Here is a 26,320-nt window from a genome sequence, read left to right as displayed (position 1 = left end):
TTTGCATAACCCATGGACGCAGACAATAGGGTGGTGAAGGCCTGGGGCAGGAGAAGCGGGCAGGCTAGAAGGTTCAATGTCAGATCTGATTATTTAAAAACGAAGTGTGACCTCAAATGAATGAAACACAATAAGAAGATGTTTTAATGTGTAATAATTCGTCCCTCACCCTGGACGAGTTAGTTGGGCACACATTTTGGAGACCTTGGGTTTAAGGAACAGGCCATCGGGAGGTTAGCAGCCTGGCTGAGGGCTGGCATCTGGCTTCCTTCTCCAAGCCTCCAGCGGTCACAGTGGGAAGCGTGCTTCTGTGTCTAACTCCTGCCCGGCTCTTGCTAATCCCTAGTTATGTTTAGTGACAAAACAGCCAGGATAAGGGAAGCCTGGCATCTCTGAGGCTTGGGGCCTTTGTCACTAGCTTACTCTGGGATCTTGAGCAAGTCCATTTCTGCGATTCTCGGCTTTCTCGTGTACGAAACACAGGTCCATGGCATTCCCAGTCCCACCATTCTATAAGAAGGAGCTCAGGGTGGCTGGCTTCTATAAATCCTGGGTCCAAATCCACGTAACATTTACGTGGTCTTGAATGAATTACTTTACTTTTCTGAGCCTTGTTGTCTGACCTATAAAATGAAAATACAGTTAGTTTGTGAGGATCAAATGAGATAGTATACATAAATCCAAAAAATAATATTTTCCTTTCTTTATCTCTTACACCTGTGGTCCTCAAATTTTATACTGGGAACTCCGAATCCCTTGGGGCATCCTCCCCCCGATTCCTCCTACTTCACCCCGTCTCAGTGATGCTGAGGCAGGGGGTCAGGGGTGAAGGTCCGGGGTCTGCATTTCTGTGGGCTCCTCGGTGGTTACCCCTACTGAGGCACAGCACCAGGCTCTGCAGGTCTCCTGCTCCATCAGACACGGAACCTTGCACTTTGAAGTGCTGGAAAAGCAAACAAAAGGACTGGGCAGGTGAAGGCCAGCAAGACAAATGACCTGTGCTTCTGCAGGTCAAGTGGTCCCCAGAGGCTGCTCAGTGTACGGCCTTTATATGTGTCCAGGCAGGTCTTTGTCAGCCCAGCCAAGCCCAACCCTGCTGGAAAGTGCAGTGTGGTCAGACGCCGTTTGTCATCTCTTTCCTTTCCCCTCCCCTGGCTCTGTTTTGACAGGTGTGTCCAGGGCTGGCGCAGCAGCTGCCAGCTCAGCCCCTGCCAGGGAAGGGGAGCTGGAGGAAGGCCTGCAGGTTCTGCCCAGCCCGCTGTCCTACCCCAGCTGGAGTGTTGTGGGGCTCACCAACGTGCCCGAGGCCTGGAAGCCCTCTTGCTCTCCTTAGAGGGAGGCCCAGGAACTGCTTCCAGGGTTTGCAGATCTGGTTGGGACTGAAACACCTCAATGGCAAAGGCCATGATTTTAACCCAGTGACTGCGATCCTGTGTGCTATCGCCTCTTGGTCTGGGGTCAGGCTTTATCGCTTTGGCCCTGGCCGGGCAGGAGGAAGAGTGCTTGGTTAGAACGGCAGAACAGAGGAATCCAGCACATTCCATGGGAATCCCAGAAGGAGTCAAGACAGGGCTACTCTCTGTTTCCTGATAAAGACACTGAAGGTCAGAGTGGGGCAGTGATGGTCCCACAATGGATGCAGGGCCCGGCTGGTAGGAAGCACGACCTGCCCCGATTCCATGTCCACAGAGAGATTCCAGGTGGAGCCCCCCCGCCACCTCCACCCCTGCTCCGTCCCAAGTCTCCTCACTCTGATGCGGTTGGATCCATTTCACCCAGTTTACGCACAGAGCAACACATTGACTCACAGTGTTTGCTACAAGCTTTGTGGTCTGTCAGCCTGCCCGCCCCACCAAGCCCAGTGGTCAGCTCTTGGGATTTTCAGCAGTGCCTATAACGGCCCTGGTACTCTGAAGGGAGGGTCTCATTAGTACCTTCGCTGTTTGATGAGATGGGACAGAGGGATCGGGGTGGGGGTACATTTTGGGGAATGCCCAGCAGGAGCTGCCCAATGGCCTACCCAACAGCAAAGTGGCCTGAGAACTGGAATGGCCCCAAAACCAGAGACATGAGAAATTGCATTGACCAGGAATCCAGGGACCTAAGAACTGTGCCGGATGGGAACCCCTCAGCCTTTGGTCTCTCACTTGAAAAGTAAAGCATTTGAGCCTCACAGTTCCCCAGCTCAGTCCTAGCTCTGAGCATTAAGGGAAAGTAAAGAGTGCAGGGCCTCCAGCTCTGGCCACTCATCCACAAAGGAAACTGGAGCCCCTGCGATTCAAGAAACTCTGGCTCTGGGTAATGAGGCCCATCATGGTAATGCCTGATGTTTATGGAATGGCAACCACTGCCAGGTGCTATAGACAAAATCCATATGAAGAAGAGAGCCCGCTGGTGTGGCTCAGTGGTTGAGCATCTACCTATATAAACCAGGAGGTCATGGTTTGATTCCCAGTCAGGATACATGCCTGGGTTGCGGGCTAGATCCTCAGTGGGGGCGTGCAGGAGGCAGTTGATAATGATTCTCTCTCATCAGTGATGTTTCTTTTTTTTTTCTTCTTTTTTTTAAAATATATTTTATTGATTTTTTACAGAGAGGAAGGAAGAGAGAGATAGAGAGTTAGAAACATCGATGGGAGAGAAACATCGATCAGCTGCCTCCTGCACATCTCCTACTGGGGATGTGCCTGCAACCGAGGTACATGCCCTTGACCGGAATCGAACCTGGGACCTTTCAGTCCGCAGGCCGACGCTCTATCCACTGAGCCAAACCGGTTTCGGCATCTCATCAGTGATGTTTCTATCTCCCTCTCCCTTCCTTTCTGAAATCAATAAAAATATAATTAAAAAAATAAATAAAAAGAGGAAGAGAGCTCTCTCTCTCTTTCTCTGCTCCTCTTCCCCACAACTCTTTCTCCCTCAACCATGTGAGCACAGAGCAAGAAGGCAGCCATCTGCAAGCCAGGAAGATCTGGAACCTTGATCTTGGACTTCCAGCCTCCAGAAGTCAGAGAAAGTAAATTTCTGTTGTTTGAACCACCCAGTGTGTGGTATTTTGTTATGGCAGCCCGAGCTGACTCATACACTGGGCAGTTGGACAAAAGAATCATCTTACTTCCCCTTCAGCAACATCACAGGGGAGGCTCAATTATAATTCCCACTCCACGGGGGAGGAACAGAGCCGCACAGAGGTTAACTCTCAAAAGGCTGAGCTTCAATAGAGATATGTCTAAAAGTCATTCAGGAGGGAGAGGGAGTTAATTAATTTTCCCAAACCTCAGTTTCCCTATTTGTAGAGTGAGAATAATAACAGTACATATAGAGATGATAGATAGATAGATAGATAGATAGATGATAGATGGATAGATAGACATGGATATATAGATATATAGGTATACTACCTATATTGTAAATTGTAGTGAGGATTAAATGAGTTAATGTATGTAAAGCGTTTCGAATGGTATTCTGTTGCACAGTAATGCGTCCATTGGTGTTTGTTATTGTTGTTGATGTTATTCTCCTATTCCTACATTGCCAATCACAGATTTCCTGTCCAGCTTTGTTCATGTTCTCTCTCATGCCTCTAATTTACCACATGACCCCTCTTCCTCTTCCTCTCCCTCTTCCTCTTCCTCTGCCTCTGTGGTCACAGCCAACTGGACCAAGGGTAGACCCCCAACCCGAAGGGTTAGCAATCAGATTGCTCTCCTGTGGTTGGGAATTAGAAATGGTGGGGCCGAGTCCTTGGTGGTGTGCAGTAGCCCTGTCACCCTGTGCCCTGTGCAAACAGAAGCTAGTCAAGAGAAAGGGACGAAGAGAAGCAGAGAAGAGAGATCAATGCCACTGAGCAAAGAGAGATGAGAGACTGGTCAGTTCTTTGAAGTAAAGACGGAAGCTCGAGACACTGGCAGTTTTTCACGTCTGGTAACCCTGAGGCTTAGCTGAACTTCAGTTTCCGGGCCTTTCACTTCACCTGCTGTGTCCCTATCACGGTGCCCTCCTCTGTTTCCTTGTGTGAGAGGACTTCTGTGACCAGGGACACCAGAGGCCTGGACCTTGGGGTAAGGGTGACTGCGTGGGTGGGCTCAAGGTGCTGCCCCCACTCTGTGCCTTTGAATCAAGCCAATCCCCCAAACCACATGGCCAAGGTGTTGGGGTAATTGTCCAGGACCCATGAGTTCTTCTAATGTCTTCACTTTTATGTTCTCAAATTGCCTGTTTTTGATCCTTGTGGCTGTGTCTCATTTTGGCCTCCACTCATCCTTTGAATGGATCCAAGGTCTAACTTTTCTTCATTTTGTCTCCAGGATGTTTCTTGCCTTCTTGGGCTTTTCCTGCTCCTACTTGCCAGGCCCAGCTCGCCAAGACCCCAGCTCCTGCTGGACCACCCACCGACCCAGCATGGCCTCCACTCTACCCTGGACAATGAGTGGTTAGAGTTTCCTGGAGGTTTCTTTGGGGACCCAGACTGTGTAATGGTGCCACTGGTTCATCCTTGCTGCCTCCTTCATGGCTCATCATCTCAGTGCCACCGCTTGGCTGACACCTTCCTTGCTTGCTCAGCCTTACCTGCCAGACTTGCCCTGAGGGTCCCCTTCCTATCCAGCCCATAGCCTGCCCCATGCACTGCTTAGGCGAATACCTATCTTTTTAGTATGTAATCCTCTCCCCTACTAGAGACAAGCCCCCCTCAGGACAAGGCCTCCTTCACCCACTGTACCTAACTCAGTGCCCAACGCACTCAGGTGTTTGTGGGAAGGAGGGACCCATGCCACCATGGGTGGCTGAGGAAGTGGTGAGAGTCTTGTGCAGTGGCCCCATTAACCCGTTCCCATCTTCCACTTCTCTTCTCTACCAGAACCCTGTGAGGGTTAATTTATGGACCAATTTGACTGGGCCACGGGATGCCCAGATATCTGGTTAAACATTATTTCTAGTTGTGTCTGAGGGTGTTCCTGGAAGAAATTAGCATTTGAACCAGTGGACTGTGGACTGAGTAAAAATCATCCCCCACCAAAGCAGAGGTTATCATCCAAATTGTTGAGGGACTGAATAGAAGGAAAAGGGGAGGAGGGACGAATTCTGTCTCTCTGCCTGCTGCAGGAGCTGGGACCCAGGTCTCCTGCCCTTGGCCTGGAACTTCCCCTTTGGCTCTCCTTGGTCTACAGCTTGCAGATGGCAGATCATGGGACTTCTCAGCTTCTCTCTCCATATAACTATATCTCCTATTGGTTCTGTTTCTCTGGGGAACCCTGATTAATGTACACCCTTTCCCACCTCCCCTCCCCGCCCCAGAAAAGCAAGCCAGGGCACAAGGCTTGCATGAGACCATGAAGTTACGAAGTTACTGTGCTGCCATAGACTGAATGTTTGTGTCCCCCAGAATTTGCATGTTGAAAACCTAACCCCCAATGTGAGGAGTGATGCTTTAGGGATGTGACTAGGGTGAAGCACCTACGAATGGGATTAGTGTCTTTATGAGCTCCCGCGACCCTCTCGCTATGTGAAGACACAGCGAAAAGATGGCTGTCTATGAACCAGGAAGCGGACTGTCACCGCTGAGTCATGGTGTCTTGATCTTGGACTTCCCTGCATCCAGAACTGAGAAATAAATTTGTTGTTTCTAAGCTCCCCAGTCTATGGTATTCTGTTGTAGCAGCCCCAACAGATTCACAGGGGACCCAGCTGTCCTTTCTTTCCTGTGGACCCTGGAGAGTCAAACCCTTTGGGGCAGCTCTGGCCTGGCCTCTTGCTTCTGTTTTAGCTCCTCGTCTTAGAGGCAAAAGAGGAAAGCAGGAGCTTTCACTCAGAGGTCCAGGCCTGCCTTATTTTCCAGTCTCATTTTACCCCTCGGAGCTCTGGGGCCCTGCTGCCCAATTAATAAAGCTCACCTTGTCTCCCACGGGGTCCCCGCTCTTCATGGGTAATTCCCTCAGACACCCTGATCCCTGGTCCCAATAGGATCACCGGGAACCCCCAGCGAAGTGCAGTGTTTCTGGAGTGAGGGCCAGGGGGTTAGACCCAGACTCCACAGTGCGACTGAACAGCTAGGGGACCCCTCGTCCACTGGTTCCCCTTCAAGGGCCACGTGAGGCGGAGCCCCTGAAGGCATCATGCCCCCGGCAGGCAGAAAAGATAGCAGACACCTCCCTCTTGGAAACACTCTTTACTGAGCCAGTAATACTAAGTTGCAGGATACCATACGTAGACGGGAGAATTACATGGCAGTGGGGACGGGCAGGAGTGCAAACCAGTTGCACATCTATTCCGAGAAGGGAGGTGGCATCACGGCCACGGGCAGGGGGAGGGGCTGGTCTCTGAGTCAGGCTGGATGCTCAGGCTCTGCTGGAACACAGGCTGGGCCACTGCACAGCGAGTGGAGCCTGTGGGCGGCATGCTCCCTGCTGGGAACTCCCCGAGCTCCTTCCTGCCAGGGTGCGCAGGAAGTTGGAGGTGGGCGAGGGGTGACGTCCAAATGAGCCTCTTGTGGCTGTTCAGGCCTGTTCCTCCTTGTTCAGTTGTGCTGCTCATACAGAGGCCAGTCTGGGTCACGGTGGGGTGAGGTCAGTGGGCAGGAGGGTGCAGAGGGGAGAGCGGCTCTGTTATGGGGTGGAGGGCGGGGAGTCAGTCCTCCCCCAGCCACCAGACTGCCTACCCCAGGAATGGGCAGCAAGGGGGCCAGCTCTCTAGGCAGCCCAGTGACCAAGGCCTTCACCACCCCTCCTCCAGCTTCCAAGTGCCGGGCGCCACTTTGGTGGAATGCTCCAGTGCCCGGAGCGTCCCTGCACGGGTGAAGCTGCTGTTTAGATGTCTTCTGGAATGCTTCTGACCGGAGGAGGCCGGGATGAAGCAAGGAGTTTTCTGACATGTGGAAATCGCTGCGCTCCTGGGGGCACTGTGCACAGGGCCGAGAGAATGACAGCCCCAGTGGGTTCCTCTGTCCTGGGCGAGACAGGCGGGTCCCAGGTCTGCTCCCATGGTTATGGGGAGGGTCTGCAGTTGCCAAATCCACCCTGTCCTTCCAGTTTGAACCACAATCCCCTGTAAGGGTTTCCCTGCGTCTTTTCGGCCACTGGGAGCCCCGGGAAAGTACTGGCTGGGATGGGTGTGAAGGTGCTGGGAAGACTGGAGTTGGTCACCAATTCAGAGACAGATTCAAGACCTTCCTCCCGAGGTAGCCACCTCCCTGGCTGGCTCAGTCACAGGAGAGGGAGGTCGTCTCTCTGCCCTCTCCTCTTGTCCAGCCAGGGAAACCTAGTTGGCCCCCCTGGCCAGCAGGGAAATGCATGTGTGCATGTGTACACGTGTGTGTGCGTGTACATGTGTACGTGTGTGTGTGTGTGTGTGTGTGTGTGTGTGTGTGTGTGTGAGGGGCTACTTTCCAGGGTACAGTCACTACTGGGGAGCCCAAAGGTGCTGGGGCCGGCCTGGGGGCAACCCCCTTCGGGATCAAAGGAGCACAATTCTCTGCATGTGAGGCTTTCTGGGGACTCACTCTGCCCTGAGCCCCCTTCCCAGCTTTCTGTGAGGCAGTGTCTGGGACTGCGGATGCCCCTCAGTAGCGAATCTGGCTTCCTGGTGGGCCTGGGGGCCCAGGAAGGCCAGGGGGCCCCTGGATTCCTGGTTCACCCTTAGGTCCCACGGGCCCCCGCTGGCCTGGTGAACCTGTCTTCCCAGCGATCCCCGGTTTTCCCTGAGGCCCTGAGGGCCCTGGAGATCCTGGGGGCCCCTCTGGCCCCGGGGGCCCCACATCCCCTTTGGGGCCTGGCTGTCCTCTTGGGCCTCCGGTTCCAAAGCTGCCCTTCGAGCCTTTGAGGCCTGGGAAACCCCGCAGGCCAACCGGCCCCCTTTCTCCCACGGGTCCAATTTCCCCGGGCTGCCCCTGAGGGCCCTGGGGTCCCGGGGGCCCCAAGCTGCCAGCGTCTCCTTTTGGTCCTCTGCCACCAACGGGCCCTTTCACACCCACATCTCCCTTGAGTCCTCTTGGTCCTGGAGGGCCGGGGGCACCTAGGATTGGAGAGAAGAGGGGAGAGGTCAGTCCGTGAGGGGCAGGTCTCTCGAGGCGTTCTCATGAAGTAGGTGCAGGGCACTGGGCACTGTGACGCCCACGGGTTCGACAGATGCAAAGCCCAGGTCTGCCAGCTGCGGACTTTGGGAGTTCAGGCCGGTGACTTGACTTCCCCGAGCTGACTCTACCATCTGTGAAGCAGGGATGAGATTACTCACGGATTCTGAGAGGACACGTGTTCGGTGTCCAGCATGAGGCCTGGTGCACGGTGGCCACTCCTTGTTCTACCTTCAGGCCTCGTCCATAGTTCTACACGTGCACTCAGGTTGGGGACTGACAGCTGGACAGCTCTGGGAACAGGCCAAGTCTGTCCAAGACTGTCTGGCCTGCTCCGGCTGGCCTGGCCTTCCACACCTCCTCATGGTCTTTGTTTGCTAGACGCAGCCCCGCCACAGCCCACTCCCCAGTCCCAACTCCAGGCTTTGCTCATGACCTGTTTGGCAGCTGGGGCCAGGGATGGAGTCAGGCATTATGGAGGAGAAGGCCAAGAAAATGAGGCATGAGACACAGATGCATCCCAGTGTGAGTGGGCACAGCAACAGCCCAGAATAAGGGCAACTCCTCCAGGAAGCATACCCCGACCACACCAGCCTCTCCTCGGAGCTCTCGGGGCTACTGCCCTCTGAATCGTTTACTTGGCATGTGGAAGGAGAAAGCAGCCCTTGGAGACTATCTGGTGGAACCTGCTAGACTGTGGAACCCCCAGAAGATAATGAGGGTCATGGCTCACATCCTCCATCCTGGGCCCAGAGCCTGACACACGGCAGGGAGAGCTCGGTACACACTTGAGGAAGGTGATTCACCAAATGGCTATAGACACCCGCTCCCACCCAGCTCTGGCCTAGGGCCTGGGTGAGCTGCCAAGATGAAGACATGGCCCCTTCCTCAAAGTGCCCGGTCTAGAGCTCAGGCCAGGGCTCAGACGTCCTGACCAACCTCTGGCTGCGGGGACTTGCAAATCACCACCTCCCAGACCCTGCGGACACAAAGCAGCGAGTAGCCGTCACTCTGCCCGAGGCACTCAGGGCGCTCGGAGCAGAGGAAGGAGAACCACCTGGCTCCTGAGGACGGCGGGCAGTCGTGGAGGACAGCGTTAGGCCGCCGGGGCCGGGGCCCAGCGAAGGCCTGGCTTTCTGCAGCCGCCTCGGCCTGGAAGTGGTGGGAGCAGAACCCAGGCTGGCCTGGGAGATGAAGTCCGGTGCCCACAGTCGGCTGTCTGCGAACTCTGCTGTGACATCATCCGCTTGGCAAAGAGAACCCTGCAGCTTTTGAGCTGGGGAGGAGCCAGCCCAATCCCATCATTTCACAGAGGAGGCAACGAAAGCCCAGAGAGGTGAGTGATATCCCCAGGGGTCCCTGAGTGGAAACCGGAGCCCAGGTGGCCTCTCAGAGAGAAGGGACCCTGGAAGCGGGGCACTGGGGGCCCTCCCAGGGGCTGTGGTCCAGGGTGTGTCAGGGCTCCTTCGCTGGCTGATGCCACCTGCTGCCACCCCACTCCTCCCTCCCCTTGCTCTCCACCCCTGCTGTTCCCTCTTGTCTCCGTCCCGGAGTGTGTCTAAGTGGGACAGAGTGTCCTTGAATTCCGTCCTCTATTGCCATCTAACCTGGAAACTGGAACCCAGACAGAGTCAGACCCCCCAGGGCCAATAAAATCTCCCAGCCGTTCCCCGCCCCCGCCTGCCATGCCACCTCCCTCACACAGCCTGGGCTCCGCTCACGTGGCCTGCCGGCAGCACAAGCACAAGCTGGGACTCCATCACCAGGCTGGCTGGGGGTGGGGGTGGCATTGCCCTGGCCTGGGAGCAGCTCCAGGCAGGATGTGCCCTCTGGTCCACAGCGAGCCCCACCCCCACCCAATAAGGCGGCCAGAACAGCACAGAACAACACGGGCACAGGAAGATGCCCGAGCAGCCGACGGCCTCCCCGAGCCTGGCAGGCCGGGCTGGGAACTGGCAAAGCCACTGCTCTGTCTTCACCCCAACTCTGCTCTTGGCCCCTGGGCCAGCTGAGGCTGGGCATGCAGAGCCATTCCGAGGAGGCGCAGCCCTAGAGGCCAAGCGGGTGGACAAGTCAGGAGGCCATGGAGGGACACTGGGCAAGTCCCTGCCCATTCGAGCTCGGGTCCTCGTCTATAAAACTGAGTCTCACCCAGGGCCCCCGTGGCTCCATGAGCATCCCCGCTCCTCCGCCTGCTTCTCTGGGCTCAAGCTCGGGCTGCCCTAGGAACCGGCTCCCAGGGCTTACCCCCAGCTCCCTGGTGCTTCACTCTCTTCTTACAGCCACTTCTGAGGCTCCCACTCTTGTCCCCTGGGTGAACGGTCCACAGTCCCCATCTCTAGCCTCGACTCAGGAAGAGCCTGAGAAATTGCACCTCGACAAGGACGCCCTGCCCTGCCTGGCCCCGAGTCCAGCTGGAGCCCCTGCACTCTCTCCCCTCAGTCTCCCCTATTCCTTCCCTTGTCACCATCTCCGACGAGCGTCCTCTCCTCCCTGGCCCTGACTAGTAAGGGGCAGAGTCAGAATTCAAACCCAGGCCCGAGAAGCTCTGAAACCCCTGTGCCTTCCTCCCCACCCCGCTGCCTGTGTTCCTCATTACATGGTGGCTGGGGCTCTTGGCCCTTTTCCTACCAGTCCTTCCCACCCCACTGTCCTCCCACTGCCAGGCCTCCTGCCGGGTGCTGCCCGGAGGAGTGGGAGGGTTCCCACAGCGGGGGAGGGCTCCCACAGACGGGGGTGCAGGAACCAGAAGGCCTGTCTTCCTCAGGTGAGCCAAGCCTCCGCCTGTCGGTCCCGGGTCAGCCATGAATCATGCGGTCAGAGAACAGGGCTGGCCAGGGAGGAAGTCAACAACCGTAGGTTAGTGGTTAGCACGGGGGAAGGCATGTGGACGGAGGCTGACCGAGGCGCTCTCCAGGACAGGGTGCCCCGACATAGCTGGGAGTACGATCCTGATATCACAGAGCTAAAGGGCCAAGGACAGCGGACTGAGTGCTGCTCTGAGCAGTGGCATTTCAGGCAAAGGAGGCAAGAAAAGCAGCAGCGGCCGGGCTGTGCCGCTGAGCTGGGAGCGGGGACAGAGACTCTGGAGCCCAGGGAGGCCCATAATTACTCAGGAAGCCAGAGGCTGTAATTAGGCCATCCTGGCCCATTAGGGCAGAGCCACAGCTGACTGCATGTCTGGGACAAGTAGGTGGTCCGCACTGGGAACAGGGAAGGGGTGGGAGGATGAGCAGAAGTACCTAGCCTTTCAGGGCCCCAACACTGCCCGCCAGGGGATGGGGTGGTGCCTGGGCAGGAGGGGTCCAAAGTTCATCTCTCAGCCCAAACAACAAGCAAGCTTACAGGGGGGAGGACAGAGAGACAGAGTGGCGCCTCTTGGGGAACTGGCCTGGTGCCTCGGAGGGCACACTGACCTGGAACTCGGGGGATGGGGGTTCGAGGCCCAGCTCTGGTAGTAACACACTGGGTGGCTGGGTAAGGCTCTGCCCCTCTTTGGGGCTCATTCCCTGACCTTTCCCAGGCTCAGGCCACCTTTCTGTCAAACAACGACACCGACACCTTGTCCACTGTGCAAAGTTGCAGCGAGGCTAAAATGCAACCAAGTGTGTGCATGGGCTTTGTCGTGGGAAAAACTTCATCTCTCGTGTGTTCTTAGGTCGAATGCAACAAAGATACAAACTACTAGAAGGTGAACCAAAAGAATTACCTACTAATGCCTCGATGGAACATGGTGATCCAGAGGCCACATGGACACATAAGTTAGAGGAATACTGTGGGAAGATTTCAGTTACCAAGGAAATATTCAATAACTGGCTTTGTTGCAAAGATATGACAGAGACAAGCAAAACCTACTCTCCCAGGAGCCCCCAAACCACCAATCTAGATTAAAGAAAAAATGATCCCTAGTAGCAATAGAAATGCTCAGTGCTACAAAATGAAGGCAACACAGGTTCGAGACTAAATAGATAAAGAGGACCAGAGAACCAGAGAGGTTAGTTCTAAGTCTGAGCTCTGAGGAGAGAACAGAGTTGTCTGGGATAGTGGGGGCCTCCCTCCTTCCTCCTGGGGCTCCCTGGGTGATTGGCCCAGATATTTGGCCCACCTGCCAACTATATGTTCTGGGACTACCAGATCTCCCTGGTTACATAGTCTATTCTCTAGAGCTAAGATTTTTAGGTTGAACAGTCTTCCCACAAAGACACACACTTCCTGGGGAAGGGTCCAGGGAATCTGGTTATAGCCATACAAATTCCTGTGAAAAAGAGACCTGATTATGCCCTAGCCAGTCTCGCTCAGTGGTTAGAGCATCGGCCGGAGGACTGAAGGGTCCTGAGTTCGATTCCAGTCAAGGGCATGTACCTCAACCCCCGGTCCTGGTTGGGGCAGGTGAGGGAGGCAACCAGCCGATGTATCTCTCTCACATAAGATGTCTCTCCCCCTCCCTTCCACTCTCTTTAAAAATCAATGGGAAAACTATCCTCGGGTGTAGATTAGCTTCAACAACAACAAAAGAATCCTGATTGGCAGTCTTTGGAACCATTTTCTAGGGGGAAAAATTGTCGGCAATATTTCTGTGAAGGACTAGAATGAAAAAATAATGGTATTTGTTAAGGGTTGACTTGTGTCTCCTCACAATTCATATGCTGAAGTAGTAGCCCCCAGTACCTGGGAATATGACCTTACTTGGAACTAGGGTCTTTGGAGATAATCATGTTTGAATGTGGTCATTAGGGTGGCCCCAAACAAGTATCCTACATAATAAAAGCCTAATATGCTAAGTGTCTGACCATTCGTTCGACTGTTCAACCAGTCGCTATGATGCACACTGACCACCAGGGGCAGATGCTCTGACTGGTAGGTTAGCTTGATGCTGGGGTCTGGCTGATCAGGACTGGGCAAGACGGGCTGGACAGGCCCTGGACAAATCTGTGCACTGGGCTGGTTTCGGCCTCATCCCTGCAGGCCAGGCCGAGGGACCCCACCAGTGCACGAATCCATGCAATGGGTCTCTAGTAACTTTATAAAAAAGGGACATTTGAACACTGACAGACACACAGAGAGGGAAGATGAGATGCATCTAAAGTTGCATCTTGGGGAGTCAGAAAGGGCTCTAACGGTCTGTGTGGTTGGTTGGATGAAACAAGGACCACAGAGAGTGAGTTAGAAATGCTGGGCCTGCCTTGGTTGAATGTAGAGGAAGGGGATTCAAAGACTTAGGGGGACTGTCATGTTGAAGTGGGTTTCTCACTTGAGACCTAGGCACCCGCCCTGGGCAGGTCCAGAAGACAGGCCTTTCACTACAACTGTGAGAGATAAGTTTGTGAGGGGAGCCCAGCATCCTAGGAGAGCTCTGTGATCTCCCTCCTCCGTAGGCCAGACCTCACAGGGGGACCTGCAGTCACTGAATTCAGAAATCTAAGTGCAGTGGGGGTAACTGGATCCCATCTCAGGGTGGCAGCAGCCTGGTGGAGACATCCACGACCAGAAGCAAGGCGGGTGTGGGTACTGAATGGACAGAGAGTCAAAGCAGCAATTACAATAGTCCTACATGCACAGAACCATGGCGTTAGCTTGCTGATCATGGTGTTCCTAGAAGTGAGATAGGCAGGAAGCCTACTAAATCCTTATTATTCCTGTATAACAGAAAGTTCTAGGTCCAGTGAATAAAGTCTAATCTGAATCATAAAAACAGAGAGTCATGGCCCCTCAATCAGTTCTCAGACTTGAGACAGTTTACAGCCCAGCGCCCCTTGAATGAAGGGGAAGATGGGTCCCCCAGTGAGGGCCTCCGGTGCACTACGAAATGTTTATATGCTAATCTTTCTCCCAGCATTCCCCAAGGGACCATAGCCGTTCGCCAGGGTAACTGCACTGGGGAAAAGGAGATAATCAGGCCTTTGGGGGGGCCCTGCCCACTGGCTCTGACCTGACAGATTCCAGGGGACCCAGGGTCCCTGTGGCCCACCAGTCAGAGAAGGGGCTTGTGGAGGTCAGGTGAGCAAGTCCATCTCACCATGGGCCCAGGGAACTCCCAGATCTATCCCGTGGTTACTCCCCAGTTCTGGGATGTGTAATTATGCTAGACGCACCGAGGAGCTGACAGCATCCCCACACTGGTCCCTGGCCCGGGAATGAGGGATATTATGTGGGAAAGGCCAAGTGGAAGCCACCAGAACTGCCCCTACCTGGAAAATAGTAATCCAAAGTAACACCATGCTCCTGGAAGGATTGCAGAGATGAGTGCCACCATCAGGGCCTACGGGACCAGGGGTAGTGATGCCCCCACGCCCCGATCCATCCTTCCTCTCTGGCCTGGGCAGAGCGTGCTAGGTATCTGAGAAGGCAGAGGATTCTTGTAAACTTAACCAGGCGGTGACTCCCATTGCTGCTGCTGTTCCACATGTGGTTTCATTGCTTGAGAAAATCAACACATCCCCTGGGATGCAAATACTGATTTAACAAATGCTTTTCTTGGTCCATCCCTGTCCATAGGACCAGAAGCAGTTTGCTCTCTGCTGGTAAGGCCAGCATCACCGACTTCACTGTCCCCCACTTCACTACCTCAGAGGAATGTCAGCTCTCCGGCCTATGTCATAATTTAGTCACCCACCCTGGGGAGGTCCTAGGCCCACTTCACGGGATCTTGTTCTCCTTTCTCTTCCACAAGATACCACCCGGCCCATTACACTGATGACATTATGCTGACTGCACCTAGTGAGCAAGTGAATAGGAGCTCACGCTTTGTTTCAGCTCCATGTCTAAGACATTTGTGTGTCAGCGGGTGGGAAACAAAGCTGACCAATTTTAGGTCCTTCCACATTGTTGGAATTTCTAGGGGTCTCGTGGGTGGAGCATGTTCCGATATCTTTCAAGGGTGAAGGATAAATGGTTGCATCTGGGCTCTCCTGCAATCAAAGAGGAGGCGCCACTCCTACTGGTTTCAGAGGCAACAGAGTCCTCATTTGGTTGCGCTGCTCCATCCTGTGTAGTGAGCGGCCCAAAAAGCTGCTCATTTTGAGCAGGACCCAGAACAAGAGAAGGCTCTGCAACAGGTCCAGACTGCCATACGAGCCGCTCACCACTCAGGCCATCGGATCCAGCGGGCCCAATGGTGCTTGAAGTGGCAGGAGCAGAAAGGGATGCTTTTTGGAGTCGCTGGCAGGTCCCTACAAGTCAATTGCAGCGCAGGCCCTTAGGATTTGGGTACAAAGCCCTGCAGATAACGAATCTCCTTTTGAGAAATAGTTCTTGGCCTGCTACGGGGCCTGAGTAGAGACTGAATGCTTAGCCATGGGCCATCAAGTTACCATACGATCTGAGCTGGCCATCATGGACTGGCTGTTACCTGACCCACCAAGCCATGAAGTTGGGCATGTAGAGCTGCACTTCACCTTGTCAAATGGACCAGGTATACAGGTGAAGTTTTATGAAGAAGTGACCCAAATGCCCATGGTCCCCACTCCTATGACACTGCCTTCTCTCTGGGGCGTCATGGGGAGTTCCCTACAATCAGCAGGCAGAGAGGAACACTCCTAGGGCCAGGTCTGCATAATATGCAGGCATCACAGTGCACTGCCGTAGCACTGCAGCCCTGCTCTGCGACAGCTCTGAAGGACACGGTGAAGGGAAAGCCTCCCAGTGGGCAGGACTTCTGGCCGTGCTGTTTCCTTGGAAGGAGAAATGGTCAGGCAGGCCCTCGAATCATGTCATTTCATTCAATGTCATTTCGTTATCATGTTGATGAGAAGAAAAAAGTCAATTCAGGCCAGGGCCACTATCTGGGTGGAGTTTGCACATTCTGGCCGAGTTTGCATGGATTTTCTCTGGGGACGCCGGTTTCCTCCCACATCCTAAAGATGGTAGGTGGTAGGCGTTTCTACATTGTCCCAGTCTGAGAGAGTGTGGATGTCTGAGTGGCTCTGCTATGGAAGGGTGTCCCGTCCGAGTGGGGTCCTATCTTGCTCCCTGACCTTTTGGGAGTGGCTCCGGCCACCTGTCATTCTGAACTAGAATAAGCAGGTTGGAAAATCACTTTCTTACTTGTTTTTATTCATCTTTCTCAAATGTAGGTATAGCTCACATTTATTTCAACGTTTACCATTAGAAGTGTTTGGGTCTTTATTTAGAAGTTTTGGTAATATTTTTGTGATCAGAAGTAGGCTGTGGGAATTTAACTCTTGCTTGTATCAATTACCCTAGGGTAAAATTAGTTGTGTTACATGTCGTTTTGCTTAAGTCAGAGTTTCCAAGAACTTATCAATAACAGGGAGTGAGGACTAACTATATAGCAGGTCATAGGCTGTGGCCAGTGATTTGGCTGGATGGTCAGGGCCTTGGAAGGAACACAATCGGAAAATTGGTTGAAATCAAATTTGGGGAAGAGGATTTGAATAGTTCTCTCTGAATGGGCAAAACATGTGAAGATTTGTGTCCTCTGTGAATGCTCAGCAGAGGGGACCTCAGCCCAGGAGGTTGTAATAAGCAAGTGGATAGAGGGTTGACTATGGATTCCAGTCAGCCTCTTCCCCCAGCCCCTGTCATCACCCAATGGGCTCGTGAACAAAGTGGCCATGGGGACAGGGTTGGAGGTTATGTATGGTTTTAGCAACATGGATTTCCAGTCACCGAGGCTGACCTGGTTATAGCCACAGCTGAGAGCCCAACTTGTCGACAGAAGAGACCAACAGCGAGTCCCTGATATGGCACCTTCCCCAGGGGATCAGCCAGCTACCTGGTGGCAGGTTGGTTACACTGGATCACTTCCATCAAGCAAGGGGCAATGTTTTGTTCTTACTGCAAGAGACACTTACTCTGGATGAGGATACACCTTCCCTGCATGCAATGCTTCTGCCAAAACTGCCACCCATGCCCTTACAGAATGCATTACCCACCGCCCGGTATCGGCACAGCATTGCTTCTGATCTAGAAACTCACTTCGCAGCACTTGGAGCGTGGCACTGGGCCCAAGACCATGGAACTCATGGGTGTTGCGTGTTTCCTACCATCTTGAAGCAGGTGGCTTGTTGGATGGATGGAATGGCTTTTTAAAAAATATGTTTTTATTGATTTCAGAGAGGAAGGGAGAAGGAGAGAGAGAAAAAAACATTAATGAAGAGAGAGAATCATTGATCAGCTGCCTACTGCAGGCCTGACACTGAGGATCAAGCCCACAACCACTGAACCAGTGAACTGTGACCTTTTGGTTCATAGGTCAACCTTCAACCACTGAGCGATTCTGGCCAGGCGATGGAATAGCCTTTTGAAGACTCAGTTACAGTGCCAGTTAGCAGGCAAACACTTTCAGGGCTATGCTCTGTTAGTGTCCCATACGTGGTGCTGCTTCTCTGACGGCCAGGAGTCACGGCTCCAGGGGTCAGGGATGGACATGGGAGTGGCACCACTCACTGTTATCCTTAGTGACCCACTAGCAAAACTTTTGCTGCTTGCTCCTACAACCTTAGGCTCTGCTGGCTCAGAGATCTTAGTTGCAAATGGAAGAATGTTTCTGTCAGGAGATGCAACATAATTCCATTGAACAGGAAGTTAAGACTGCTGCCCAGACACGCTGGGTGCCTCATGCCTCTGAATGAACAGGTAAAGAAGTCACTGTGCTGACGGGGGTGACTGATCCTGACTACCAGGGAGGAATTAGACTACTTCTCCACAGTGGAGGAGTATGTGTGGAATACAGGAGACCACTTAGCATCCCCATGCTTGTGAGGAAAGTCAATGGAAAACTACAACAACCCAGTCCAGGCAGGACTACTAGTGGGCCTTTGAGAGTGAAGATTTGTTCACCGTCAGGTAAAGAATTGCAAGCAGCCAAGCTGTTTGCTGGAGGCAAAGGGAATGTGAATTCGTAGTGGATGCGTGGGAAAACATATTTGCCAATGTCATATCTGATAAGGACCTAATCTCCAAAATTTATAGGGAACTCATACAACTTAACAAAAAGAAGATAAACAATCCAATCAAAAAATGGGCAAAGGACCTAAATAGACACCTTTCAAAAGAAGACATTCAGAAAACCAAGAGACATATGAAAACATGCTCAAAGTCACTAATCATCCGCGAGATGCAAATCAAAACAACAATGAGGTACCACCTCACACCTGTCAGACTGGCTTTCATCAACAAATCAACAAACGACAAGTGCTGGAGAGGATGTGGAGAAAAAGGAACACTCGTGCACTGCTGGTGGGAATGCAGACTGGTGTAGCCACTATGGAAGACAGTGTGGAATTTTCTCAAAAAACTAAAAATGGAACTCCCATTTGACCCTGTGATCCCACTTCTAGGAATATATCCCAAGAAACCAGAAACACCAATCAGAAAGGATATATGCACCCATATGTTCATAGCAGCACAATTCACCATAGCTAAGATATGGAACAGCCTAAGTGCCCACCAGTAGATGAATGGATTAGAAAACTGTGGTACATCTATACGATGGAATACTATGCTGCTGTAAAAAAGAAAAAACTCTTACCATTTGCAACGGCATGGATGGAACTGGAGAGCATTATGCTAAGTGAAATAAGCCAGTCAATGAAGGAAAAATACCACATGCTCTCACTTATTCATGGATAATAGAGACCATTATAAACTTTTGAACAATAGATACAGAGGCAGAGCTGCCTCAAACATATTGTCAAACTGCAGCAGGAAGGCCGGGGAGGGTTGGGGGGCAGGAGGGATGGGGGTAAGAGATCAACCGAAGGACTTGTATGCATGCATATAAGCATAACCAATGGACATAAGACACTGGGGTGTAGGGATGGCCAGGGGATTGTTAAGGGCGGGGGGGAAAAAAGGACACATATGTAATACCCTTTGTAATACTTTTAGCAATAAAAAAAAAAAAAGAAATTTGTAGTGGAAAAGGGTAGTTATAAATATCAGCTATGTGACCAGGTGAAGAAATGAGGAATGTAATTGTCAACAGTATTTTCCCCTTATTGTGTTACTAATATCTATAATAATAAAAGCATAATATGCTAATTAGACCAGACAGCCAGACAACCTTCCAGACGTCCTTCTGGAAGACCTTCCAGGCAAAGCCAGGGCTGCAAGGGCCAAGACCCTTGTACAATTTCGTGTATTGGGCCTCTAGTATATAAATATATAACATATATATCTTTCTTTCTTCTCTCTCTTATCCCCTTATCATGTAACATAAGATACAAAATTTATTGACTTTATATTACAGTATTTAAATATTGTTAAGTTTATATCATAGTATTTACATTATGAGATATCAAGGAGAAGAATAAACATCACTGAAGGCCTTAGGCTCCTCTTCCGGGGAAGGGTTAGTGAGGTTTTGGTTGTACACAGGATAGGAGCATCATGTACGTCAGGTAAAATGATGACTTTGTTATGTCTCCATTTGAGGATTAAGTATGATTTAAGGAAATGTGTATGAGTGCCAAGTTGGAAAGAGGTGGACTTGTGATGGTTAATTTTATGTGTCAATTTGACTGAGCCACGGGATAGACAGATATTTGGTCAAAACTATTCTGGGTATATCTGTAGGGCTATTTATGGATGATATGGACACTTAAATCTATATTGAGTAACGCAGATTGCCCTCCCCAATGTGGGCAGGCCTCGTCCACTCAGTTGAAGGTCTGAATAGAACAAAAGGCTGACCCTTCCCCAAGTGAGAGAATTTTCCTGCCTGACCTGAAGGTCTTGAAACTTACACATCATCTCTTCCTGGTTCTGCAGCAACTTCCAGTCTTTGGATATTAACCGGGACATCACCTGTATAGATTTTGGACTTACCACCCTCCATAACTATATAAGCCAATTCCTTATTCATTCATTCTCTCTCTCTCTCTCTCTCTCTCTCTCTCTCTCTCTCTCTCTCTCCCTCTCTCCTATTTATTATGTTTCTCTGGAGAACTCTGACGAATGCAGGGGTGAAATAGGAGAAGACAGCATCAGAAGGGTGGGCATCTGAAGGGCAGATGGTTGAGAGCACTGATGAGAGGGTGGGAAGGCAGAAAACAAGAGGAGATGGTTTCCAAAAGACGAGGTCTGCCTATTTCTCTTTGTGGTGCCATTAAACAAACCCATATAAATGTATAACAGGCAAAGTTAGGAGCCACAACACCTTTAAAAAGAGGTGGCAAGTGCACTAAAACTGCCAGTTGCCCCAGGCATTTGCTACAGGATTGTATTAGCCCACTAGGATTTTTGCCTGAAACCAGGTGCTCCTGAGTTCTAGCAAGATGACCAAGGCCCTCTGGGAGCTGTGTAGCAGCCCGGCCCAGATCTCACTCTCACCTCGTACGATGGTGACGTTGCGAAGGATTTCTCCGTGCTGTGTATCCACGGCCTTCATCTCCTCCACGATCATGGACAGGTTGCGGACGTTGAAGTCCAGGCGGGCGCTGAGCAGGCCGAAGCGCTCCCGGAGCAGGTCCGTGGTGCCCAGCATGAGGGAGACGGACTTGTTCAGGTAGTAGAGCTCCTCGGCGTGGGTGTGGAAGCCCAGCGTGCAGGACAGCCGCACGTCGTCCAGGTACTTGAGCATGCTGTGCACGTGGCTGTCGGTGGCATTGATGTTGGTAAAGATGGTGCCAATCTCAATCTCGTGAGAGGCCATGCGTCCTTCCAGCGTCTCGAACCTCTCCACCGTGCGGTTCTGAGCATAGCGCGTGTGGTACTGCAGGTCATGCATGTTCTCTTCATGGTCGTCCAGGAAGGACGAGATGTTATCCAGCTGCAGCTGCAAGCCCATGACCTGCATCACCAGGTCATGCATGCTCTCGGAATTCTGGATGATGCGCTGTGAAGAGGCCCCCAGGGTGGCCTGGATGTTCTTGACCGCTTCTCCGGTCTTGGTCGAGGTGGTGCGCAGGCTGCTGAAGAGCCGGGTGTAGTTCTGCCAGTCGGTGACGATCTTCTGGAGGGTCAGGGTTTCCTCGTCCGTCTTCCGGCGGATCCCGTGGACCCATTCTGAAGTCTGCGCCACGGTGAAGTTGATCTGGTGCACGGCAGCCCGGACGTCGTAGCACTCCTGGGCCAGGTCCTTCAGAGAGAGGTCCAGGCTGGCCGTGGTGGCCTGCCAGCCTCGCACCTGAGTCAGGAAGAGCCCCAGAGATTGGTTGAGCTGGTGGATGGAGAAGGAACAGTTGCCCATCTCTTGGGAGATTTGACTACTGGTGGTGGAGAGCAGCTCATGGGTCTGAGAGGCCTGGTCCAGCTGGACCTCCTGAGCCAGAAGCATCTTCTGAATTCCCTCCAGCTCCTCCTGCAGTTTTCTGATCTCTTGCCCCAGCTGCCCAGCCTCGTGGCAGAAAGAGCAGTTGTTTGGGGCCTTCAGATCTTCAGGAGAAAGAGAGAACATTCAGTTGCTGAAGGATCATGGGACAAAGGTTACTTCTTTAAATAAAATATTGCAGAGCATAATGAATTGGCAAGTGGCTGTCCAGTGCCTCTTCCTTTCCTAGGTCCTGCTCTGAAACCCATTTTGGAAGAGCCTGGCCATCTCTATGAGATCTTATTTGTATCAAACCTCTTTCCTATGACCTGAAATGTAGGATTTAGGTACTTAGGCTTTAGATCTAAATCTCCATCTTGCCACCAAATGCTGGAGAATATATCTTTCTAGCTTTTCTGAGGTTACCAAGAACCTCCCATTGACATTTTATTTTAAAATTTCTCCAAATATTTTTAGATCTATTATCTCATTTATTCCTCTCACAATAAACTTGAGGAGACGGTGCAAAAATTTTTTCTCCTGTAACTGATGAGAAATGAGGCACAGAGAAGTGGCTTGACAAAATATCACTCACTGATCGAGACAGTGGCAGAGCAGGACTTTCTCTCTCCATGACACAGACCACCTCTAACCCCTTCCATGATGGCTCCTTCTGGCTTATTGTCAGCATGAGAAGGTCCCTTGTTAAAGCAGGAGATCAAGAGCATCATGAGCCCTACCTTGTTTGGCTCAGTGGATAGAGTATCAGCCTGCGGACCAAAGGGTCCCAGGTTCGACTCCTGCCAAGGGCATGTACCTTGATTGCAGGCTCCTCCCCAGCCTGGTCAGGGCTTGTGCAGGAGGCAACCAATCGATGTGTTTCTCTCACATCGATGTTTCTCTCTGTCTTTCCCTCTCTCTTCCACTCCCTCTAAAAATCAGTGGGGAAAAAATATCCTCGAGTGAGGATTAACAAAACAAAACAAAAAAGAGTATCATGAATCATGCACACTTTAAAGTAGTGATGAGGAAAGGGCTGACTTACCAAAAGGCTTTAGAAGGTCTCAAAAATAACTTCAGATGCATGAGGATATTAGGGAAATGAATCGCATGAGGATATTAGGGAAATGAATTGTCTTTCGCTTCCTTCCCTACCACACCCAGAACCTCCAGCCCCGGGGAGCAGCCCTCCTGCAATGGTGGTTCTCCAGCTGGACAGGGAGCAGGCAGCCATGGCTGTCCTCCCTCCTCCCTTAGGCCTAAGTTGGTGAAGGCTGCCCTGCTCCAGGCACCAAAACATAGAGGCACATGGCGGGGGTTGCGGGGGTGACCATCACCCTACCCCAGTTACCATTTGTTTTCTATCATAGTCAGCACATCTGGACACTGGACACTTACCAAGGCCCTGGAGATTTTCCTGCATAGACACAAGCTTCTTGTCATAAGTGGCTTGGGCCAGGGAGATGTCTTCGGAGAGAGAGTCTACTTTCCTGAAAACTGTAGGGCAAATACAGGTGAGACACTGGGGCAGGATGTTGCCTCAGAGAAAGGCATTTTTATCAGCCCTTCTTCTATGGGGCTTCCCAGGGGCGGAGAGGGAAAATGCTTCCTATGACCAGAGTTTGTCATGCATCTCTTAAAAATACATATCTATGTAACTATTCCTAACTATAGACATATATCTGTTTTTATCTCTCCTTTAAGTTTATATGTTTATGTGTACATATACCTGGCTGTATATGTATGTCTTAAATGTATGTACATATTATAATGTGTAATATACATAATTACACATATGTAATTATGTGTATATATATGCTTCTAGTCCCAGATTTGCCTCAAATGTGTTGGGTGACTTTGGGCAAGTTGGTTAATCTTTCTGGAGCTCAACTGGATCATCTGTAAAAAGAAAACCTGAAGTTAAATGACTTCTAAGGTTGTAATCAGCTCTAAAATGCTGATTCCAAATGCTTGGGAGCCATGGGCTTTGATTAACACTGTGTAGGTCAGAGCTGTCGAGATTTAATTGGTATCAGTGAGAGGCCCGGGACCTCTGAGTGATTGTGTGTGTGTGTGCAATGCACCCTGGGATGGAAGGGCGTGCAGGGCAGGTTCCCTCAGCACACCCTGAGCGGCCGGGATAGGCTCTGGCCACCCACCCACAGCCCTGGACTGGAATCACTGGGTTGGAAAATAATCTTATTTGTCCTTATTCATCTTTCTTAAATGTATGTATGGCTCACATTTATTTGAATGTTTAATAGTAGAAGTGTTTTGGGTCTTTATTTAGAAGTTTGATGATACTTTTGTGACCAGAAATATAGTGTAGGAACTTAACTCTTGTTTATATCAGTTATCTATGGCAAAACTGGTTTCCATATATGTCATTTCGCTTAAAGCCACGGTTTCCAAGAACCTATTGATGACGCTGAGTGAGGACTTACTATCTCTCTAACCAGGGTCGGAACCAGACAGCCCCCTGTTCAGGGCCGGATGCGTGCAGGGCACAGCACCTAGCATGAGGCACCCTCCGCACCCCGCTGGTCTCATCCGAGTCCCAGCCCTTTGCCCTAATGTCTAGTCCTTTAGGGCAAACACACGTACTGTTTCCTTAGGAAAGAAGTCTGGATTTTTTAAATCCGAATGCAGTTGCAGTGAGAAGCCATCCCATGTGTTTCCATCAGTTTACCATAAACCGGTAGCACCCAGAAGGCGGAAGTTACCTGAGTCTAGCTAGCTGTATGCCTCACCTGGGTCAGCTACCACGCACAGAAACCACAGTGTGCCAGGGACCCACGACCTCCGGGTCCCTGGGCTGCGCCTGCGAGACTCTGATGGAGTAAGTCTGGCTGAGACCCAGGAATCTGCACTCCCACAAATACCGAGGTGACCCTGAGGCGGGAAGGCATCCAGCCTCACTTTGAGAAACAGTCACAAAGACCACGGAAGGGGCTTGGAAATCACCTGATCCAGGGACCTCAACTACGGATGTTCGGCAGGCTCATCTGGAAAGCTTAAATACATGAACTAATTACATTACTGGGGTGGGGCCCAGGCATCAATATATTTTTAAAGCTCCCAGCGATTCTCACATGGGGCTAACACTGGGAATCGCGGATCTCGTCCTAGCCTCTCATTTTATCTCTCGGAAAATGGAGGTGCCGAGAGGGGAAGGGCCTTGCTCCAGATCACACAGCCCATCGCTGACCAGAAAGCACGAGCCAGTCTTTGTTGTTTGAACCAGGCACGGAGACCCCCTGGCGCTGGGCCCTGCCGCAGGGGTCTGCTGGTCTGTGTAGGGGAGTTTGGGTGCTGGAGCCCTGATCAGAAATCCCCTGCAGCCTGGGAGGGCGGAGGGGCGGGGGGAGCCCGGGACTCCCCGGATGCTGCTGGGAGTCTGCACTCACCCAGAGAGGCCAGCACAACCACGGCCACCAAGAGCAGAGCCAGGAAGAGGTAAAGAATCCGCACGGACGTGTGCAAAGACAGGTTCTTCTGGCAGCGGCTGCAGCGGGGTCCCGGCCGGCCTGTCGGGGCACAAAAGAAGGCCAGTGCTGAGGCTGCAGCTGAAAAGTGAGCTCCATGTCCCTGCCCTGGCCGGTCTCATCTCATTTCATTCCACGTTCTAGACCAGGGGTCCTCAAACTACGGCCCGTGGGCCACATGCAAATACAAATATTGTATTTGTTCCCGTTTTGTTTTTTTATTTCAAAATAAGATATGTGCAGTGTGCATAGGAATTTGTTCATAGTTTTTTTTTTTAAACTATAGTTCGGCCCTCCAACGGTCTGAGGGACAGTGAACTGGCCCCCTGTTTAAAAAGTTTGAGGACCCCTGGTCTAGATCCTCATTCTTTACCATCTCACCGCCTTCCCTCTAGGCCTCAGAGCTTTCAGGAATCCAAGAGACCAGAGCCAGGGTCTTCACAGCACACCCAGCACTACCGTCATTCTATGGCCTCATCATGCAGCCTGGCTGTGGGCAAACACGTCTTCCCATACGTTAGCCCTACCGCACATCCACAGCCTGCGGCAGCCAGCACACGGCTCACCACTGCGTGACCAACCGTCCCGGTTTGCCTGGGACTTCCCTGGTTTCAGCACCGAAAGCCTCATGTCACGGGAACTCCGCGATAGGGGGTACACCCGGATGGTTTGCCAAGACTGAAAGTCACACCCCCTGGGCAACCCTCTCAGTCCCAGGCAAACCAGAAGGTCGATCGCCAGTCCCCAAACTTCAAGAGTAACCAGCAATTCTTATGGAAACCAAATGAATTCTTCTAGTCTACCAGGTGGTCCCTGGTACAGAGGAAGGAGAGGACCAGGTGTGCCTGGCCACGCTGGCTGGTGGCTAATGCTCAGGGAGAAGGCAGGGACGTTCCAGCTGTGAAATCTCTAGGGTTCGTTCCATTTCGGCTGCACGTTAGAAATAGCAGGAATGTTTAAAAATTCCCGATGCCTCGTTCACACTCCAGACCAAAAGGCATCCGCGTTTCTGAGGGCCACCCTCAGGCATCCCTGGGTGGTGACAAGGTACACACAGCCAAGGTTGAGAAGAGCTGCTCCAATCTATACTGAAACCCACCAAGAAGAGCTCCAGGTAACAGCTCAGATGAGCCAAATGCTACGCTGGGTCCTGTGGGCCTGAGGCTAGGCTACGTGGCTGGCAGGGGATACGACGGGGACAGTTCTGTGCCCGCTGAGAGGCAGGCCCTGGGGAAAATGGCAGAGGTCCCCGACAGGTCTCACGGGGGAGGCCCTGGAGACAGGTGGCACTTGTGTCAAACTCCGTGCTACTCTGCCTTTTTACCGCCGAGGAAGCAGAGGGGGGAAGGACAGCCAGGGTTTTGGAGCCATGGAGAGAGGTGAGTGACCAGCCTGGGGCTGGGAGCAAGGAGCACAGAGAAGAGGTCAGAGGGCACGCCCCCCCCCCCCCTTCCCCAGAGCCCTTACCCTCCTGTGTGCACGGGAAGGACGGCATGTCCTCGTCACCAGCCAGCTCCTCTTCTGAAACACACAACGCATCTCCGTCGCCACCAGCCG

General features: G+C 52.1%; 1 protein-coding gene across 2 annotated transcripts; it reads right to left on the bottom strand.

Moving 5' to 3' along the window:
* Positions 1–121: 121 nt before the first annotated feature.
* On the bottom strand, positions 122–26,320 carry SCARA3 (scavenger receptor class A member 3). Of its 2 annotated transcripts, none has more exons than XM_081090696.1 (5): positions 26,231–26,280; positions 24,686–24,805; positions 22,677–22,775; positions 20,360–21,403; positions 122–623 (listed from the first exon to the last, which is right to left on the bottom strand). In XM_081090696.1, the coding sequence occupies exons 1-5, from the start codon at positions 26,256–26,258 to the stop codon at positions 592–594; spliced, it is 1,323 nt and encodes a 440-aa protein (XP_080946822.1). In that variant the 5' UTR covers positions 26,259–26,280; the 3' UTR covers positions 122–591. The 2 variants fall into 2 exon arrangements, with proteins under 2 accessions (XP_080946822.1, XP_080946821.1); XM_081090695.1 differs by lacking the exon at positions 122–623 and adding an exon at positions 6,152–8,007 and having other exon boundaries at positions 26,231–26,320.

This window comes from Myotis nattereri (genome assembly GCF_964212035.1).
Source record: "Myotis nattereri genome assembly, chromosome: 5".
NCBI classification, from domain to species: Eukaryota; Metazoa; Chordata; class Mammalia; order Chiroptera; family Vespertilionidae; genus Myotis; species Myotis nattereri.
This window is presented reverse-complemented; position numbering and strand designations above follow the sequence as displayed.